General features: G+C 49.6%; 1 protein-coding gene across 3 annotated transcripts in view; it reads left to right on the forward strand.

Moving 5' to 3' along the window:
- LOXHD1 (lipoxygenase homology PLAT domains 1) overlaps positions 1–20,889 on the forward strand; it is a 140,167-nt gene that overhangs the window by 97,610 nt on the left and 21,668 nt on the right. For 2 of the 3 annotated variants that reach the window (XM_039842428.1, XM_039842431.1), the window contains 11 exons: positions 96–212; positions 894–1,056; positions 4,773–4,927; positions 8,896–9,105; positions 9,231–9,366; positions 11,340–11,548; positions 12,374–12,559; positions 15,365–15,492; positions 17,860–17,977; positions 18,883–19,057; positions 20,699–20,884. In XM_039842428.1, coding sequence (XP_039698362.1) covers positions 96–212; positions 894–1,056; positions 4,773–4,927; positions 8,896–9,105; positions 9,231–9,366; positions 11,340–11,548; positions 12,374–12,559; positions 15,365–15,492; positions 17,860–17,977; positions 18,883–19,057; positions 20,699–20,884 — 1,783 coding nt within the window. The remainder of the gene's footprint in view (positions 1–95; positions 213–893; positions 1,057–4,772; positions 4,928–8,895; positions 9,106–9,230; positions 9,367–11,339; positions 11,549–12,373; positions 12,560–15,364; positions 15,493–17,859; positions 17,978–18,882; positions 19,058–20,698; positions 20,885–20,889) is intronic. The other variant, XM_039842430.1, reaches the window with a different exon arrangement.

Raw genomic sequence — 20,889 nt, forward strand, 5'->3', positions numbered from 1 at the left:
CTCAAGGCCAATGCCCTGGGGATGCAGGTTTTTGCTCAGGTTGTACTTTCTGAGATCTGTCAGCTAACATCTGGTGCATTTTCTCTTTTCCAAAGTTAGAAGATGTGGGAGAAGTCATTGAAAAAATTCGAATTGGCCATGATAATACGGGCATGAATCCTGGGTGGCACTGCTCCTATGTGGACATCCGCAGGCTCCTCCCAGATAAAGACGTGAGTTTCTGATCGATCCGTCCTGCTGTTTCTATTGCCTCTTTCCAGGAGAGATTCAAGGCAAATTCACTATAGGAACCTTCAGCCTTATTAGGTTGAGATAAAATCTGAAAAAAATTCTCCCAGTTCACTCCAACTAATTTAGAACCTGGCTTAGGGGTCAAGGAGGAGGGTCTGGGCAGCCATGTCTCTGCTCCTCACCCCAAAGCCATACTACTAGGGAATGACCACGCGTGCCCTTCCTGCTATGTGTCAACACACAGAAAGAAATCCACCCGAACAACGTGGAAAACATTCTGAAACCACAGAATTCTAAACCTAGGAGGCTGCTCTCAGTCCTGATTGTGGTTATGAGTGACTGGGGAGAAATGAAAAAATATAGGGCCCTGTCTTTTACCCACCGAATCTGTGTCTCCAGGATGGGGTTCAGATGTCTATTTTTAAAGGATGCTGAGAATTGACAGAAGAGACAATTCTGATGTGGTCGTGTAAGTGTTTAAGACTGCATCTGCTGGAATTGGGGCGGAGCTCAGGAGAGGGGCATCCCCGTGGCCTTTGCTTTATCTGTGGGGCTCCACACTCCTTGTCCCTGGTCCCCATAAGTGTTGACATGCTGATGAACCACCGATGTTGGTAGTTTCCACATTAAGGACTAATTTTTTTCTCTCTTCCTCACCCCAGGGTACAGAGACCTTGACTTTCCCTTGTGATCGATGGCTTGCCACCTCAGAGGATGACAAGAAGACCATTCGAGAACTGGTCCCTTATGACATCTTCACTGAGAAATACATGAAAGATGGGTCCTTAAGGCAAATCTACAAGGAAGTAGAGGAGCCACTGGACAGTAAGTGTGGTGCGATCGTCCCCGTCACCTCTCTTGTAGGGCACCTGCCCTCTGCCAGACGGAGCAGGAGGAAGGGTCAGTTATTATCTTGCTTCCGTGGAGAGGGCAACTGAGGCTCACAGAAGTTACATAATCCACTGAAGTTCACACGGCTAATAAATGGCAGGGCAATTCTTCAAAGTCTCGGCCGTCTCGCTCCAAGGTTTGTGCTCCGATCCCTTCCTGGCCTGACAGATAGGTGTTTTCCTGTGCCTGGATTATGCTGGTTCTGGTTCTCTCCCTTCACTTGGTTTACTTGGCTACAATCTGTGGGGCTTGATCCTCTCTGCTCTTGCTGGATCCAGCTGTCCCAACCAAGGATGAATCCAGAAACGTCCTGGATTAATCCATAACTGGAGCCATTGTTTATTGTTCTCGGGGGCTGGGTGCAGCTGCTCGGTGTTCCGGGTCCTGGGTTTCCTATCCGTTGGTGCCAGTTACCTTTGCCCATCCTTCATGCACATGGTTTCCTCTGCAGGATTTGCATCACACACCTCTGTACTTCTTCCTTGCTGTCGAACCACTGTTTTCTGGGTGTCTTCCTACCTCTCAGACTGAATGCTCTTTTCCTTTCCTGTGCCAGGTAGCATTGCTTTAGGCTCAGTCCTCAGCCTCCTCTTCTTTCTACACTGTGTGTGTGTGTGTGTGTGTGTGTGTGAGTTTGCACATGTGAGTGTGTGAGTACACGCACACACACATGCATTCTTCCTGGACCACGCGGATGGAGCCACACCTCTGTTTTGACCAGCAATGCCATTGTCCATGTCCACTTGCATGTTGTTCATCAGCTAGTCAGCTCTGAATAAGCTTTAGCTATGTCAACAATCAAATCCACTTGCAAAAAACAGACTTCCTACCACCGATGACATACGAAAGTGTACTTTTGTATTTTATCTTCGATAAAAGATCAGAGGTGCTCCAAAACCTTGGAAATCTAACTTGTATTTGTGGCACCGCCTTCTTGGAAAAAACCATAGTAACATCGAAGATTCCAGGCCCCGTATGGAGCCAGGGGGCTAATAGAACAGCTCTAGCCTTTCCTGTAATCTGAGTTGCCACTGCTTAGAGATAAAAGCAAGTGTTGCCTCGATAACGTGCCTTTCCCTATCCATACCCTTTTCTCTAAATTTTCTCTGTTACTAAATCTGGGGGATAATTCCCTTTTGTCCTCGGATCCCGGAGGGCGCTCCGGAAGCTGTCCCAGCGGCACCCTTGGGCTGCTCTGTATTAACAACGCGCCGCAAACCCACTCTGTGCTTGGTGATGTTTCTAGGGAAACATCTTCCCGCTGAGCGCTGTGTGGCCTGTGTGGGACAGGGAGGGAGGAGGATCCAGAAATAGCTGGATCTGACTGCACAGCCGCATTGCTCAGCACCCCAAAGCTGAATCAGTTTTCCTAATTCCCAAAGGACTGAAGAGAGCAGCGGGGGCGGGAGAGGGGGAGCCGGGAGAGGGGGAGCCGGAAGGCCATGTAATCACAGTCCCTGGTGACACGGTCCCCCACTCTGGGACGAGGGCTCCTAGAAAATGTTCTGCCCAGACATAGAGCAGGGCTGAGCGCACAGCCAGGAAATGGATGGAGAGAAAAAATGGGGGAGGGGGGACAGTCAACGGTTATATCTAACCTATGACAAAATGCCGGATGTTACTCATGTCAGTGTTAGCCAGACAGGCTTGAGATGTGTCGGCTCTTAAACACAAAAGAGATTTTATTTAGTGATGCAACGCATGAGATGCTGGCTGGATTCTGCACTGAGCTGAGAGAGGTGGGCGTGGGGAACAGTGTGACTAGTCCCGGTTCCTGCCCTTGAGTGGGGCAGGCCCCTGAGAGTGATTCTCACAAGGCATTTAAGAGGTTTGGAGAGGAGAGAGCTGAGTGGGGCTACAGAGACGGGGAGGATGGGTGGGGAGAAGGTTTGGAAAGGAGGGTACAGGAGGACGTAGATTTCAGGTTCGGACGTGCGTGTGTGACTCTGGTCTAGTGCAAATGGACGTGTCCCCTAGGTGACAGGGATGTGCATCTAGAGCACAGGAAGCAACTGGGTTGGAGATACAGACTCGGGGAACACATGGAAATCGACACCCAGGGCAGGGTGAATGGCGAAGAAAGTGGACAGAACCAGGAGACAGTGGCATCCAGGGTGCAGGCAGACGATTAGGAACCCATAAACCTGCTCAGGAAGGAGCATTCCGAGAGGCAGAAGGAGAGAGGGGAGACTCATGCTGTGGAATCCAAGGGAAAATGAAGAAAATAATAGGAACCACGTGGGCGTCAGTGTGTTCCATAAGCATGAGTATGAGCAACTCTTATCACCTCACTTTTCCAAATTTAATTAAATGTGGTTCTGAGCCCACATGCGAGGGTTGGTAAGAAAGTCCATCTCAGTCACCGCAGGGAGGGAAATCCCCTTATAAGAGCCTTGTAGAAATCCTGAGCCTTCCAGGAGGGGTCTGGCCCTTAGTCCAGGACGGGTATCGCCTGTGCCAGTGCCCTCCTGCCACATGGAGACACTGCTGCTGTTGGCTCTCCGCTGACACACAGGTGTCATTTCTAGATGGCCAAAAATGCTTCTCCATGGACCCTGGCTTTGTCACCTGACACTCGGTTTGGCCTCCTTGCTTCGAGTCCATAAATAAGCCCACAGCCATCGTCCTGTTTGGTGTCTATGTGCAGGTGAGGGATTCCTGCCACCTGTGGAGACCCCCAAACTCTCACTGGCTCTCAGACTGGGAAAAATAACCTTCCTCCTAGTTAGGCCACTTCCACCCTTCACCTCAGAGCCACAACTTTCATCCCTTCCCTTGGTGATAATCAGGCTAAGTTCCCTCTACCTTGGCCTGAAACTCAAAAGTTCCTAGGACAGAGAAATATGGAAAGGAGACAAAGAATCCTTAGCCTTCAGAAAAACTCAAAACTCACCTTTTCCTGCTGGAGTGGAAGTTAGGAGCAGAGATACTTTATTCTTCCTACACGAGCCCACAGCAGCAAAACAAAAACGAGACAGCATTAGTTTTTATTTTCCTTAATATTTTTAAATAACTGTCACACTAGTGCTTATTGAGCCCTTCCCACAGGCCATGGGAGACAAAGGAGAGGGTGACAGGCACTGTGGCTTTGGTGAGGGATTTCCCTGGAGCGCTGGGGACGAGTGGTGAATGGCAGTGGGTCGAAGAAATGAAAATAGGGAAATGGACACTGAGGAGAAACAGTTCTTTCAAAAACTTGTGATCTTTTCCATAAACAGTTTAGAAGGATCTGGCGTGGATACCGGTCACTCTCAAATGGGAGGGCGCATTACTGTTAGTGTGTCAGGGCTGGTAGATTTAGTGACCACAAAGTAACAGGTGAGGCCATTTTCTGAGTCTTTCTCCTGGATGCTGTGGGTGGCTGGATGGCTGGATGGTTTGAGGCGCGCTGGGGAAAGTCTCCATCCTTTGGGTCTTGGAAGCTGCCTGTGTCCAGATCAGATGGACGAACTTCCCACTGGTGAATCCACTCGAACTTGTAGCAGAATGTGTATAAATGAGCGAATAAAAGGAAGACACTAATTCCTCCTTGAGGCCTGGGCCAGAAGCATAATACTTCCTACAAATCCGGTTTCCCCAAACCTAAAGCAATGCCATCCTTTTCTTCCTTTTGTCCCTCTGTCTTTCCATCTGCCCAACTGCCTGCCCAGTTGTGCTGTACTCGGTGCAGATCTTCACAGGAAATGTTCCCGGAGCAGGAACGGATGCCAAGGTCTACATCACCATCTATGGAGACCTGGGGGACACTGGAGAACGGTACCTTGGCAAGTCAGAAAACCGCACCAACAAGTTCGAGAGAGGAACGGTAGGAAGGGCACACAGAGTTGACCCCCTTCCCTCTCCTCCCTCGGTCCAGATATCTGCAGGCCAGCTCTTCTTGGTCCCCAAGGCTGTCTGGAAATTTTGTGCTTCCCCCTGGTCTGGTCCTCTCTCTCAGCCTAGGCACAGGCCCTGGTTCCTGTGAATGGGGTGCAAGTGGGGCTCGAGCAAGCAGGAGGCCTTTCGAGCACCTGGGTTGCTGGCTAGAAGGGACTGGGCTATCTTCAGAAAATCCAGCCCACTCTGGGCGGATCGTGAGAGTTCAGGGTCATGTGGCAAAGTCGTGGGGCCGCACAGAGGTTTGAACTAGGGACCTGGAGGCCTGGTTCTGCTACCAACTCCTCATCTGGTTAAATTTCTACGGCCTCGCTTTCCTCATCTGTAAAACGAAGGGGTCCAATAAGCATCAGCTGAACTACATTGTGCAGAGCCCTGGGCAGCACCAAGGCCTTCAGAAACCACAGAGGGGTAGGGAAGCAGACGGGCACCCACTCTCCCCCCACGTGGATCCATTAGACCTAGACTGTCCATTGGAGTACCAAGCAAGCCCTCTCTCTATTAAGCAAAGGGCTCTGGGCGGGGGAAGGCTTGATAACCACGTGACCGAATGGTGTCAGAGGCCTTGCCAGCTCTGATAAATGGAGGAATTCTGTCCAAATCTCCCTTCCCACCAGCTCGGCTTCCCTCTCCCAGCCTAGCTCCTCTCTCTCCTGTGCCCTTTCTGCCTTAACCCCCTCCACTGGCTCCTCAGCTTCTTGTCCTTCTCTCCATTCACCTAAATCTGCTGGAAATCCCCACAGGCCAGGCTGTAGCTTCAGCTCCTAACCCAGTCTGTGGTCTTGCTTGTGGCCATGAGCTCGTGGGCATTCCATGTATCAACCAGTGGGTATTTATTGGGGTCTCCCTAAGCCTGACCCTCAACCAGGCATGACCTTTAGTGCTAAAACATTTGCTGTAGGTGAGGAAGAAATTAACTCTGGGACAAGGAAAGCAAGTGTCATTTAAGCAGGTCAACATCTGGCTGGTGGCCCCATAAGCCAGGCCACCTGGAAGGAGCCCCAGCCTGGTGGTGAGGTCCTTGTGGTGTTAGACCCCAGGCCCCCATTCATTTGCTCCATCATCCGAATATGAACCATTTCCCTTTGGCACTGGTTTGAGAGTATTTCTGAAGTGGGAGTAGTACTGTGATAGTAGCTACCTAGACCCCTGGGCTGAAAAGCAGGCAAGAGATGTAAGAGCACTTCGTATCGAGGAGAAATCATTATACACACACACACACACACACGCGCACACACACGCGCATGCACGCGCGCACATGCACACGCACACGCACACGCACACGCACACACTATATAATTGGCCCTGCATTTGTAAGGTAGTTTTTAAGGTAGCTAAGAGGAAGTCTATCCATTTTGGAAAAATGGAACATCAGAGAGGTCAATGAAGCATGGGTCGTCTCTGACTCTATACTAGGGACAAAGTATATGATTATCAAGGTCACTCATATGTGCTGCTATGGGATATAGCAGTGCCAGACTGGTGGCTGGGGCCAGATCACCTAAGTTCAAATCCTAGCTCTGACACTGACTAGCTGTGTGCGATCGTGGGCAAGTTACATAACATCTCGGTTGTCTCATTTTTTTCTGCTATAAAATAATTCGCTGAATTAAAACATGTGAAGTACCTAGAACTATGCCTGGCACAAAGTTAGCTCTTTGTTAGTGCTGGGTGTTGGCAGGGCTTGTGAGAGCCCACCTTTCCCTGATGTCATTGGTGCCCAGAGCTGATGCCTGGTAAATGCTTGTAAAATAGCAATGTGCAGCATACAGCTGATAGATCCACATTTGCTTGTGGCTGTATCCACACAGCCTGGCGTAGAGTGAGCACAGGAAATATTTGGTGAGTGAATAAATGAATGAAAGTATAAATGAAGATGATGCAACCTATTCTCCCCTGTGTTCAGAGTCAGAATTTCTTCTCTCCCAGCAATTGTGACATCACAACAAAAATCATTGCTCCATTCTGCCCGATCCCTTTCTCTTCCTTTCCTCTGGTTTTGATGTCTCATCAGGGGAGCTGGAGCTACTGCTGGTTCAGTCACTGATGATTTATGTGATTTTTAAGTTCACCACTGAGTATTTAAAAGCTTCCATTTCTCTAATTACTTGCTCCAGAATCCAGGAGTTGTCCTTGACACCCCTCTCCTCTCAGCTCCCCCTCCCCACCCACATCCGACCAATAGCTAGGTCTGGAAGATTCTCCCTTCTAAATAACTCTCAGATCAGCCGGGTCAGCTCTGTCTCCATTCAGCCCTTCCTTACCTCACCTCACTTATTGGACCAGCCTGACTCCCTGCTCCAGGCCCTCGAAATCCAACCCATTCTCCAGGCTTCCCCAGTTAACCTATGCAAAGGTGATGGAATCAATCCCTCGCTTCAACTGCAGGGGCTCTCCACCCATCCCAGATCTGGCCTGAGCCCTCCATGGGATTCAAAAACCTTCATGGTTTCCAGCCCTCCCAGCTTGTGTGGAATGTCCCTTTTAGACCCTTGGGCCCCAGTTTCTACAATCTTATACGAACACTTTTTCAGCTTGCCTTTGGCATGCAATGGGACACCTTGGAAATCCTCTGTGTCAGGATATTCAAACATAGATGGAACTGGCTCATTCTTTGTAACCACCACACACTTAATAGTCCACACATGATATTGACATAGTTACTTAGCAGTTCCCCAAGCACTGAACACCTAAAGGCTCCCAATTTTCCATTGTAAAATTTATCCTGCAACAGACACCCTTGTGTACATATGCAGATGTCCCCCCAGGACAGATGCAAAGTGGAATTGCAGAGTCGTAAAATGTGCCCATTTTTGCTTTAATGAACTCACCTGCCAGTGCCCCAAGGCCTGCATGGATCCACACCTGTCCTCAGCCATGTGCCATTCACCTGCAGATTTTTTAGTCTGCAGACTGACCTGCCCTGGTGGCCTGTAAGGCCCTATCCCTCCATCTTCAACTTAATGCCACAACCTGGGACAGTCTTCCCAGCCCAGCCTCTAGTCTTCACACAGGTGGCTGCTCCTACCACCTGGGCTGTCTTAGAAAGGGGCAAAGGTCACCTATCATATTAATCTCTGGGTTCCCAGCACTCAGCACAGTGGCTCAGCATAGGTTTCAGAAGAAAAACTGATGTCATTCAGGGTTACCTATCCTTTCTCCTCCTCCCCAGGCTCCTACCTGCCACATTCAACCTGTGTTTTGACTTTGCTTCACCTAAGGCCTAGAACTCCACATCTCACTGAACAACCCCAAAAGAATCCAAGCAGGCCTAAGAGTATAATAGCACTTTACATATAACCAGGAACACAGAAGAGGGCTTTATGTCACGCCTCACACAAAACCCTCCTGAACCCACATTCAAGATGTTGTCCCATGAACTTACCTCAGTGTTGCCTCTGCCAGAGCATCTCCTGTCTCTGCCTCCTCTCCTGCAGCCCTGCTGGCTGCCTCCTCTAACTGCCTCCCTGCATCCCCATGGAAATTTCAAGCCCCCTCCCATCATTCAGAACGATTCTACCTCTTGCATACCTCTTACTCCCCAGCCTCCCACCAGAACTCATGCCAATACCCACTATAACAAAGGATGTTCAGGTACCAGGACCGGGCAGAGCACCCTTATCTGTCCCAGCCCCACTCACACAGCTCATCAGCATCCATTTTCCAGACACCCACAGGGCTCAGCCCAAGAAGAACTGGGCTGCAAAATGGGGCTGTTGTGGAAGTGAGGCCTTGGAATACTGAACGCTCTACGTTAGAGATTTGGCCTAGGGGCTCCGCAGGGAGGAAGGTCTGTTTAGCTCAATAATTGGTATGGAAGGTACTGGATAGATGGAGTTAAAGTGGATGGAAGTAGGGAGCACCCCTCATCCAAGTCTCCACATCCGGATCTCCCAGGCTGACACCTTCATCATTGAGGCCGCTGACCTGGGCGTCATCTACAAGATCAAGCTCCGCCATGACAACACCAAGTGGTGCGCGGACTGGTACGTGGAGAAGGTGGAGATCTGGAATGACACCAACGAGGATGAGTTCTTGTTCCTGTGCGGGCGCTGGCTGTCCCTGAAGAAGGAGGACGGGAGACTTGAGAGGCTCTTTTACGAGAAGGTGTGTCAAAGGCAGCCGGGAACTCGGCTCAGCCATGGTCTGTCATCATCCTTACACGGGGGGGAGGCCACATTGGGTGGAAGGTGCCGGAGGTGTAATGGGCCCGGGTCGTGCTCTTACGACAGGAGTACACTGGGGACCGGAGCAGCAACTGCAGCAGCCCTGCTGACTTCTGGGAGATCGCTCTGAGCTCCAAGATGGCAGATGTCGACATCGCCACGGTGACGGGGCCCATGGCCAACTACGTTCAGGAGGGCCCAGGTGAGCCAAGCAGAGGGCTTGTCAGAGGAGGAATAGGCACCCGGAAATGTGGTTAAGCTATTCTTGGACAGGCCATGTGTTAGCCCCATCATCATCTGACTTACATCTAACATCTTATAATTTACACAGTTTTCACATCTTTTGTCTATGCCCATTCCAACAGCACTGAGAGATGAGAGGACAGGGATTAGCCCCTTTAGAGAAGGGGAAGCAAAGGCCAAGAGAAGTTGGAGCGATGATTTCTTTAATCCACTGATCCGCTACCAGGAGGGTATTGTGAACTCCACCCTTGCCCAGACTCTCAGGATACAGATTCAGCTCAGAGAACCTAGGACAAGTCTCATCAGACAGAAATCAACAGCAGCAACAAGAGTCACTTGCATGTTAGTAGAGCATGACATGAAGGCCTTGCAAACTTAAGGCATGACAGACATGGTGGGGTTGGGGGAAGAAGTCCTGAGCTAGGTTTTTTTTGTTTTGTTTTGTTTTGTTTTTTTGAGATTTAAGTTCCATTTCTGGTTCTGACAATAATACCTGGGGCCTTGGACAAGTCACTCTTTTGGCTTCCATTTTTCCTTCCTCCTTAAAATAATATTGTAATCCCCTGACAAGTTCATTTTTCCAACTAGATTTTTGAGATAAGTTCTCTATTTGTCTACTGGACATTTAAATGCACTGACTTTCTGTTCGGTTCTCCTAAATATAGAGCATGACAACACTATATTCCCCTCCAGGAGACCGCATGGTGGGTCTGTGGGGTTAGACAGAGAGCTGATTATTTTATATTCTACCTTCTCACTATGTGAATAAATGACAAGACCCACAAGAAAGTGCCTTTCCTTAATTAAGCACTATAATCATCTGTGGAAAGGCCTTATAAGGAGATCTCCTTATAAGATGAAATGAGGCCACAGGCGGGTGTAGAAAACAATGCAGGTAATTTCAGCCAGGAGGTATAGTTTGGAAATTTTTCAAAGAGATACAAATTGCATAACCTATAACCTACTATACTAGGGCAGTGTCTCCGAGGCTATTGAGAAAGATGAGTCGAGAGAAGGGTTTCCAACTTGTATCAATTACTAACTGCAAGTGACAGAACCTGGAGATAGTGACTTAAACAATTGAGGAATTTTTCTTTTCTCTCACCTTAAAGTTCAAGGATAGGCAGTTGATACTGATATAGATGCTCCAGTGAAGAAAGGGACCTAGGCTCTTTCAATTTAATCACTCTGGCAACCTCACAAGTGGCTCTCACCCTAAAGGTCATTCATGGTTCCAAAATGACTGCTGGAGCTCCAGCTATCGCATCCACACCCCAAGCAGAATGAATGGAAGGGTAAGGGACAAAAAAGTGCTCCTCCCAGTTGAGTCAGACCCTTTAAAACAAATTTTCCCAACAACATCTGTTTATACATATCATGACCACCCTTAGCTACAAGGAGAAGAGATAGTGGGTGGGCAGTTAGAACTCTATGCCACACTACTTGAGTAAGTTTTTATGTTGATTGATCTGGTTTAATGGATAGAAATGGATGCCTTCTAGAACTTTCATTTACCATGTTACGTATATAATACCATTTTATTGTTCTTCCTTAAATTTCTGCTTCCTGTGAGACCTTGCTTTCACCAGCCTCATTTTTTCTGATGTGATAATCTTTCCGGGCATCCCCTGTGCTTGGGGGAAAGTTATTGGTCTTAACCGACTTCATATGGGAGTGCTGGGTGCGACTAAGGTAATTGGTCATGGGGCCTTCGACGTGGCAAGGATGCTCTCTTACTCTTCACTTGGGAGTTTCCAATTCCCTCCTCCTTGGAGAGCAGACACTCAACACAGATAACTCGCCAGTCTGGAAAGCTCCATGGCAGCTCGTCTCGGAGGCAAGGAGACAAAGTCTCCCGATACCATTTCCAAGTCTACACGCCCTCTCCGGTCCACCTGGCCCGTTATGAGGCTGGGCTCTCATCTCTCGCAGTTATTCCCTACTATGTGTCAGTCACCACCGGGAAGCACAAGGACGCGGCCACCGACAGCCGGGCCTTCATCATCCTCATTGGAGAGGATGACGAGCGCAGTAACCGCATCTGGCTGGACTTCCCCCGAGGGAAGAAGGGCTTCAGCTGCGGCTCTGTGGAGGAGTTTTACGTCGGAGGCTTGGATGTGGGCATCATCAAGAAAATAGAGGTACTGGCCTCTGGGGCCTCAGGATGGTGGCCGCCCCCAAGAGGAGGGGAGCTGACTTGTACATGGGTGGGAAGGGGAGTAGAGGGCAGTCAGAGCAACCTACCTGAGCCTTACCTCAGAGCAGGTAGCAATGTGAGACCTCCTGTCCTCTGCCATCGTTTTGAGTGAATCATTCACCCCTCCAGGTCTCAGTCTTCTACCCGCTCGATGGGCATGCCTTGCATATTCGTTTTCTATTGCTGTGTAACCAACGACCACAAACTTAGGACCACATGAATGTATTATCTCACAGTTTCATTCATCAGGAATCCAGATGTGAGTTAGCTGGGCTGAAATCAAGTCACTGCCAGGGCTGCAGTCTCATCTGAGGGTTGGGGTCCTGTTGCGAGCTCACTGGTCACCGGCAGTATCTATTTCCTTGTGGCTATAGTACTGAGGCCTCTGGTTCCCAGAGGCTGCCAAACATTCTCTGCCATGCAACTCTCTCCAAAACATGGAAGGCCAGTAAGAGATGTCTTCTGCTTCAAATCTCTCCTACTTCTTGCACCTCTGATGTCTACGCCCTCTTCTAAAGGGCTTGCCTGATTAGGTCAGGCCCACCCAGAATAATCTTTTAATTAACTCGCACTCATCTAACTAGAGATCTTCATGGTAACTGCAAAATTTCTTCCCCTCATGGGAGGGACTTGGGTCATTGAGTCCAGAGCGCCTTGGAAAGAAGCACTCAGGGAGGAAGCTGCAGAATGAGGGAGGGGATGCTGAGCAGGGAGGGCTTCTTTCCCAATTGTGCCCAGATTCTCATGGCCCCGATGTATCCCCTCTCAGCTGGGCCATGATGGGGCCTCCCCCGAGAGCTGCTGGCTGGTGGAAGAGCTGTGTTTAGCCGTGCCCACCCAGGGCACCAAGTACACGTTGCGCTGCAATTGCTGGCTTGCCAAGGACCGAGGCGATGGCGTCACCTCCCGCGTCTTCGATCTCCTGGATGCCATGGTGGTGAACATCGGGGTGAAGGTATAGAGGGGGCCTGTGTGTGTGCATTGCACAGCAAGGGCACTGGAGGTTGGGGTGTGGGAGCGACGAATAAATGGAAGTGAGGGAAGCAGGAAACTGTCACTGGGGCATTGGCAGAGGCTTCAGCCTGGCATACCAGCCAGACATGCTTCGCTAAGAGCCAGGAGTTTCTTCTGGTCTACTATGGTGTGACCTTAGGCAAGTCATCTGGCCTCTCTGGGGCTTGGTCTTCTCACATAGAACATGGAAATAATGCTTCCCATTCTAGTCCATGTAAGATCTTAAGAACGAATGAGATCATGAGCAGTCCATGAAAAGCTTTGCAAGGTCACAGCTCTGCATAGATGTGCAGCCGTTATTCTCCAAGGCTGCTTCATCCTATAACACCAGTAGGATGGTGATGGGGAAAAATAGCATTTAGGATTCGGTGAGCCTCTGGGCCTCAGAGTATGGTGAGAGCTGTCTGCACAAGACCCTTAAGTAGAAAAGGCTGGAAAGCAGGATCTCTGTGCTCCTGCCCTGGCTCCACATCTAACTGGCCAAATGGCCTTGGACAAGTTGTATAAACTCACAGATCTATGCTGAACAGGAGGCAGGATGCCTGGGTGCTGGAGCCAAAGGACACAGTGTCAGCCCAGAGGTGTCTGAGACAGGCTTCTCTGTCTCTCTGGAAAGCTGTGAGGTCAACAGAAGGCTCTAGCCCTCATCCTTGTTCTTGAATCACGAGTGGGCTACTAGATTTAGGTCAGAAGCTGTCTCAGAAAGGTAGAAAGAAATTGCCCTGGACCTGAGTATGCCCTGTCTATATTGTATATGGAAAGAGAAGGAAGGGCTGAGTTAGGGGCTGTAAAACCCTTGACGGGCAGGAGAGTGGATGCCTGCTCCTCCCTTGTTTGAGAGCCAGAGGGCAGAACTTCCTTCAACATAGAGAGCCTCCCCTCCCTTCCCCAGACATCGCCATCTATGGCCAGATGGTTGGTGTAGGTGAGCACACAATTCATCCAGGGACCTCTGTCCAAGGACCAGTTCCCAGTCTGCATGTGGGTGTGGGTGTGTCTGTGCATGTGCCGCCCCCCAGTACTCACGCACACCCCACTCACTGCAGCTGCATCTCCGTCTGAGCTCTTTAGTCCATGGAAATCTGGATTCACATCCCTGTTATTCACGTTACAAAAGAACACAGATTTGTCACTTTACAAAGAACCACAGGGTTCTTTGCACTGGCCATCTCCCCGGGACGTCTGATATCAGATCAGAATTACAAAGCCCTGTTTCTGTGTCTCTTTCTGGAAACATACCTGTGACATAAAAAGAGACGTGTCTGTGTAAAGGAGAGAAAGATGGACACAGAGAACACAGGAATCTGGAGGGAGCAGCCTTGAGGGGCTAATCTCCTTGGGCTCACGAAGCACTCATTTTGATCATTTTATTTTTTAAGCCTGTCTGGATAAGAGCAACAAAGTATCAGGCTCCTGCTTTCATTCTCAATAGCTCCATGCCCATCACACACGCCCTTGTTAGGTGGTCTAAGTGGATTTTCCTGGTAAAGCAGGAGGCTCTTCAGTTACTCCCTCTGCAAACCTGTCCTCCAGGCCAGGCCTGAAAATAATACTTCTGACCTTGCAGTATCATGGTGAAGATTCCAGCTGCTGATTGAAAAGCACCCAGCACCTGACATGCACAACGTCAGGGGCATGATCATTGTGATGAATAACTTGGGTTCTGAGTTCTAAAGCTTCTTGTTAGTGGGTACCAGGCAGCTGCACAGGTGACAATACATGTGGCAGCCACAGGGGAAAGGAAGAGGCAAGTATGTGCAAAGGAGATGGTGAGCCTGGAATTTTCTCAGCCATGTGTGCAAGCCTCCCTTGAACCATTGGGACTTAATTGCTAGTCCTTGGGCACTGGCGAGAGGGAATGGGGTAAGAAGCCAGGACCAGAAGACACTCCAGATCATAGGTAAAGATGGCCCCTTTTGCTACGAGGCTGGCTCTCAGAGGAAGAACCAAGACAGGACCTTTAGTGAGGGCACTGTCTTGGGAAGAGCAGGCTGCTTCCTTCTCCTCTGATGGTGACAGACAAAGGGAAATATATCTTCTTTGGAGCAAACCTCAGGTAAAAGGGCAAAATCCCAAACTAAAGCAAAAATCAGAATTATGTGGTTGTCCCACTTCACAAGTGAATGGAGGCAGAGCTCCCTTAAACGTCACCCCTGAAGTGTCCCTCGCTCACCAATGCTCAGGGTGTGTTGGCTGCAAAATGAAGGAGGGACAGTCACCCAGAACTGCTGAGTGTCATACCATGTGACAGGCCTGGTGCCTGCAGCTCTCCCAACTCTGAAAAGTGTTTATCCCCATCTCACAGTGGATGAAGCAGAGGCTGGTAAGAGTGGGGCATCTGCCCAGGTTCAGCAGTGAGCAGGTGGGAGATCTGGTATTCAGATCGGGCTTGGATAGCTCGAGAAGCCCCTGACCTGTCACCATGTGCTGCTAGAATGCATGGACTTAGGTTGGGATTCAACTGACGAAGAACTCAGTTAACACTGGGGCTCTCAGTCATGTTTCTATGGAACATGTGTTCTCTCTCAGAAAAGGAACTCTCCTCTAGCATGACTGGGCACAATGGGGGACATAGAGTGACAAGGCCTGACTCTCCAGTCATTCGCAGTTGATTGGAGGGGGCTAAGGCTCTTTTCAGAGCCACAGAGCTTGGAGAACGTGTCATATCGCCCTGGTGAGAATGAGGCAAGTCGGCGGGGTTGGTGCGTGAGGCCAAGGCCCGGGACCCACATCCCTCTCGTGGCAGGTGCTCTACGAAATGACGGTGTGGACAGGTGATGTGGTTGGTGGTGGCACCGACTCCAACATCTTTATGACCCTCTATGGCATCAATGGCAGCACAGAGGAAATGCAGCTGGACAAAAAGAAAGCCAGGTATCCAGGGGGGAGTTCTGCCCCTTGCCATTCTGCACATCCGGTCCTCCACCTTCTAGCCCCATGCTGCCTTTGACCAGATTGCTTCCTTCACACGCCCCTCATACATGGGGCCTTCTAGCCTCCACACTTTTGTCCCCGTGATTTCTTCCTCCTGAAGTGCCCTTCATCACTCTCTTCTGTCTCAAGAATTTACTCTCTCAAAGTTCAGCTCAAACCTACTTCCTCTGGGAAGGCTTCTTTGATAACCTCAGCCCATGCCCACCTGTCCTTTCTCCCTTCCTCCCTCCCTCCCTCCTCCTTCCTTCCTTCCTTCCTCCTCCACTCACTCCTCCTTCCCTTCATTTTCTTCCTTCCTTCCTTCAGCCTTCCTTCCTTCCTTCCTTCCTTCTATTCCTTCCTTCCTTCCTTCCTTCCTTCCTTCCTGTCACTCAAAAATGTTATTGTAAGGTCCGTAGATTAGTTGACAGCACTTTGTCACTGCGACTCTCCTAAGCCTCTGGCTCAAAAGGACAAGGCTGCTGAAGTGGTCTAGGGTTCGCCCTGCTCACTTACTCAGAGGAGCCTCTATCAGCAGCTAAAAAGGTGACATCTGGGGAGTGTGGCCTTTGGCCGTCCCTCACTCCCTATTCTGATTTCCTACTGTTCCCAGCTCCTATCAAAGGCTGTCCTTCCAAGCTCCCACTCACACATTAGTCTCTGTGACTGAGAACAGCTTGAGGGTAATCAGGGCCAAAACTTTAGGCTGGAAGAATTTTAGACATTGGGAGATGTGTCAAAGGCTGAACACTTCCCCAATGGCAGCCCTGCAATGTGGGGCCCCACCGTGTGTCAGCTCAGGTGCCTTGAGGCGGTCTGGGGCAACAGAAGGATGTGGCTAGTGAGTCGTGGAGGAATAAAGGGCCAACGAGGGGCTTCCCTTTGGATCTGGGCCTCTTATCCTGAGGAGAGGAGGTCCATCCAGGCATAGTTGGGGTTCGGTCTGTGAAGAAGAGCGCAGGGGCCAAGTAATCCAAACTCCAGTCTTCTAGAAGAAAAGCTCGTTTCTCCCTCTTTCCTCACGTTTGCCCACCATAAAATCTCCACACAATGGAGATACCTTGGCTAAATTCGAAGGGTGAAAATTAAAGAGAAATACAAAGCCAAGAATTCTAAAGTACCTTTGACCTACAGCATTGTCCTTTTAGTAAGAATAAGGAATCACATGAGTTGAAAGATCGTTTGAGAGACTCTGCAGTACATGACCTGGATTTGACAAGGGAATTGGCCAGCACCTCCTTCCGGTTTCCACATGACTAGAGGGGCACACTGGGCTGGAATTAGAACAGGAGGGACTTCGGGCTGACTTTGGGGGGAACGTTTTCACTTCTAATAATCATAAAGTGCACATGAGCAAGTTACCAGAAGAGACTGGGCCGCACTGCTGTTCCCCAGCTGCCTTTAAGACTGGACATCATTCTCATTTTGCTGCATTTGCAGTTCCAACCCCCATGGGCTGTGGCCTCTGTTTTTAGAAATATGTCTTGTATTCAAGAAGGCATTACAATTGCCATGCAGCGTCCCATCTACAGTGCCACCTGCCTTACCCCCAGGGTCTTATCAGCAGTAGCATCTGGAATCAGTCAGCAGTCAAGCAATCAGTCAGCACTGACGGTCACATTACACGTGCAGCACGGTGGGAAGAGCAGTAAGGAATAAAGATAGAGCATCTCCGAGATGATGAGGTCATTCAGCGGAGAAACAGTAACAGCAACAAAAGCAAAGTTCCCTTCCATTTACCTGCCACTTTGCAGTTATTAGTAGTGTTACCCAATCTAGGGCCACTGCATTCAGTTGTGCAAATTATGTCTTTAACAAACGTGAATGGCACCATCTAGAGATGCGCAGTGCACAACCTGCCCCATCATTCCTGGCAGCCCTGTAAAGCCTCACAGGTATAAAATTCTTTTTACATTTTAAGTTGAGTTCACATCTGTTTGGTCCGTATGACGCTTTTTGTGAGATTGCAGGGCTAGCGTCATTCTCCCCAGGCTACGATGAGGAAACCAAGTTCCAGAGAGGCTATGGGACTGCTTAGGTGGCTAGCAGAATGAGATTAGGATGCAAGATTGGTAGGTCTTGATTCAGGGCCATTTCTACCAGTCAAACCCACTTAACTCAGTATTTGGGGAACACATCTGGGGTGCAAGAGACAGGATATTGAGGTGCAGGAGACAGGCTATTGGGGAATCGCTGGGAGCTGAAAGAGAGGTGGTGTAAAAGCCAGTTCTCTCCTTACCCTGAATTTGGTTTCTGGCGTGACCCAGCCCCCTCACCGTGGCCAGTTTCCCTGTTTCATGCCCTTCCTTTCCACCCCCCACCCCCCAGATTTGAGCGGGAGCAGAATGACACCTTTCTTATGGAGATCCTGGACATAGCTCCATTCACCAAGATGCGGATCCGAATTGACGGCCTTGGCAGCCGGCCCGAGTGGTTCCTGGAGAGGGTAAAATGTCTGCACCCTCACCTTCCCGTCTTCCAAGTGCCTGCCCCTTCTTCCTGCTCTTTTAGGTTGTCTGTGGACCTTCATAAAGTACAAATGCCACCTTAGAGGGTGACTACACAACCCGGCCTATATCATCCAATAGGCAGACCCTTTTGACATGAATTAATCAGAGAACAGTTTTATATATTTGTTTCCAGTCAAAATTGAATCAACTGCCAGAGAACACAGCACACACTATAGCATGCAGAGACTCGGTGTGGGCTACTTGGAGGAAGAGCTGGGAGGCGTGAGAGAGGAGCAGCAAGAATTGAGACAGCAAGAAACATCAATGGTGGGAACTTTAGGCAGGACAGCAAGGGAACTTTTGGTGCCCCTGGGATTAGTAGCTGCCTCTTCTCCATCTTGGGTCTCTGCTACCCCCTGATTCAGTCCTCTCATCAAAGGCATTTGTCCTGAGTCCCTTCAGGCTCTTGCTCCTCTCTTTAGCCATTAGCAGGTTTTTCTTGAGCCAACAATGTGGTGCCCATGGCCAAGGACAATCTGGCCAACTTTGGTATACTATTCCTGGGTGTTTGTGGCTGACAGTGGTTTGGTTGGTCCATTTTCTGTCATTCATTCAGCAGATATTTCTTGTGAACAGTCTTGGAAACATATTTGGACAAACTGCCCAATTTCCAAATCCCCAAACTAGGTAGTCATGGTGGGGCTTTCAGACCCTGTGTGAGGCACACAGGGCAGGGTAGTTGTCCTGGAGAGGGCCCTTTCCATATGCCTCAAGTCTAAGTCAGAGGAACTCGTCTCAGTTCTGGGATCGTGGGTCTTTGGGATTCAGCCAAGGGGCTGCATTAGCAGGTGGGAGGCTGGTAGAGGTGGAGGGCATTCCCACATGGGCTCCTCTCACCCAGGTCCTCCTGAAGAACATGAACACTGGAGACCTGACCATGTTCTACTACGGAGACTGGCTGTCCCAGCGGAAGGGCAAGAAAACCCTGGTGTGTGAAATGTGTGCCGTCATTGATGGGGAGGAAATGATGGAGTGGACTTCCTATACCGTCTCAGTTAAGACCAGTGACATCCTGGGTGAGTCAGCAGGATGTCTGTTGGCATAGGTGCAGAGGAGGGCACCTCCCGTCTCCCACTCCTACCTCCTGTGACTCCTGCCCCTCCTCACATTCTGGCTCAGACTCTGGGCTCTGGTCAGGGCTTTTTTTTTTTTTTTTTTTTTTTTTTGGATAGCCTTCCAAAAGTTAGTCTATCCAAGTCTTTTCCACAGTGAGTCACTTCCTGCTGAGACAAGTGTTTCCTCTCAATGGCTGAGTTGGCGCTGTCCCTCCTTCCTCAGAGAAGTGAGGGAAAATATTGTCAAGCGGTATGGTCAGCACTTTTGAAGATGGAGCTTCGCTCAGAGGTGCTCTGTCTTCCTGCTGCCTCCTGAGGCCCCTCACCCAGGTGCCCTGCATTTCAAACGCCCATAGGTTCCTTACCACATCCCTATGCTTGGCGACCATCTTCTGTGTGCCAACTTTGGATTGGAGTCTTAGAATGGAGATATAACCCTGGGCCCTGAGAGTCTGACATGATTGTGAGGTTCCGTTGGCATAGGTGTTGGGGAACTCAGAGGAGTTCACCCTATGTGGCTTGGGATCAGGGACAAGGGTCATGAAGGGGTTCCCAGAGATAGTACCAAAGTCTAGTCCAGAAAGACAGACTGAAGCCATGGAGGCAGATGGGATACAAGAGGAAGGGCCTTCTAAGCAAAAGCATTAGTGTATGCAAAGGCCTGCAGCTGAGAGGGGGCACACTCTCATCATGGAGGCTATGCCTCCTAATTACCTTCCCCCGTACCAAGTCTGTTTGCCAGGAGCTGTTGCAAGGAATCTGGCAAACTCATTCATACTGATTGTAAATGGCTAGTGAGGGATTAACTTTGTGGCCCTGGTAGGTTACATTTTTAACAGAGATGCATTTAGCCAAAGAAATGAAGCTCTCATGATAGGATCTTGGGCTTAAGTGAAGGATCAGTACAACTGGTAAAGTTTGTTTTGGCACCTCCCTTCTCCCCTTTCTCCACATAGTGGAGCTTTCCCTCTTTTTGCTTTAAGTTCCAAGTGTCCACATGTTTTCAAGCCCCTCCATCCCCTCATGATGCACCCTCAGAAAATAATTGATAAGTTCGTTGATAACCACGGGGCGCATATCAGAAAGGCTTCACAGGGTCACCTCTTCCAGAAGCATTTTCTGTTTAACTGAGGTCAGTACATCTATTTGGCTTAAGTAAGTGATATGAACTCTAGTGTAGTATGTTAACCAGAGATAGATTTGGGGAACAAGGAACTTTCCTATTTCCTCTCAACCCACAGTGTGTAGGAGAGAACCTGCGTATGTCTAAACTGTAAAGCCAGTCTACATGGCATGCCTTGTAAGCATGGGCGTATTTCCCCAGAACTAGATGAGTTCTTGTGCTAAACCATTCAGGCTTGCTAACTGGGATTCCAGTTAGCCCACCAGCATGTACCTAAATATATGATGATGGATAGAGTCGGAGACCCAAGAGTCCAAGGACACTAACCAGCCCTTTTCAACCTCACCCCTGGCCTTGTTGACTCTGAATTTGCCTGTCTGCATCCCTGGTTCCTCCAAGGATGCCAGGCTTGAAGCCAGAGCAAGAGGGCTGATTTTGGGAAAGCCAGTACTCAGAGCCCTTATCTTGTGCACTCCCAGGTGCAGGCACTGATGCCAACGTGTTCATCATCATCTTTGGGGAGAACGGGGACAGCGGGACCCTGGCCCTGAAGCAGTCGGCCAACTGGAACAAGTTTGAACGGAACAACACGGACACATTCAACTTCTCTGACATGCTGAGTCTGGGCCACCTCTGCAAGCTGAGGGTCTGGCATGACAACAAAGGTAGT

Source organism: Pteropus medius, unplaced genomic scaffold, assembly GCF_902729225.1.
Source record: "Pteropus medius unplaced genomic scaffold, Ma_sr-lr_union100, whole genome shotgun sequence".
In the NCBI taxonomy this organism is placed as follows: Eukaryota; Metazoa; Chordata; class Mammalia; order Chiroptera; family Pteropodidae; genus Pteropus; species Pteropus medius.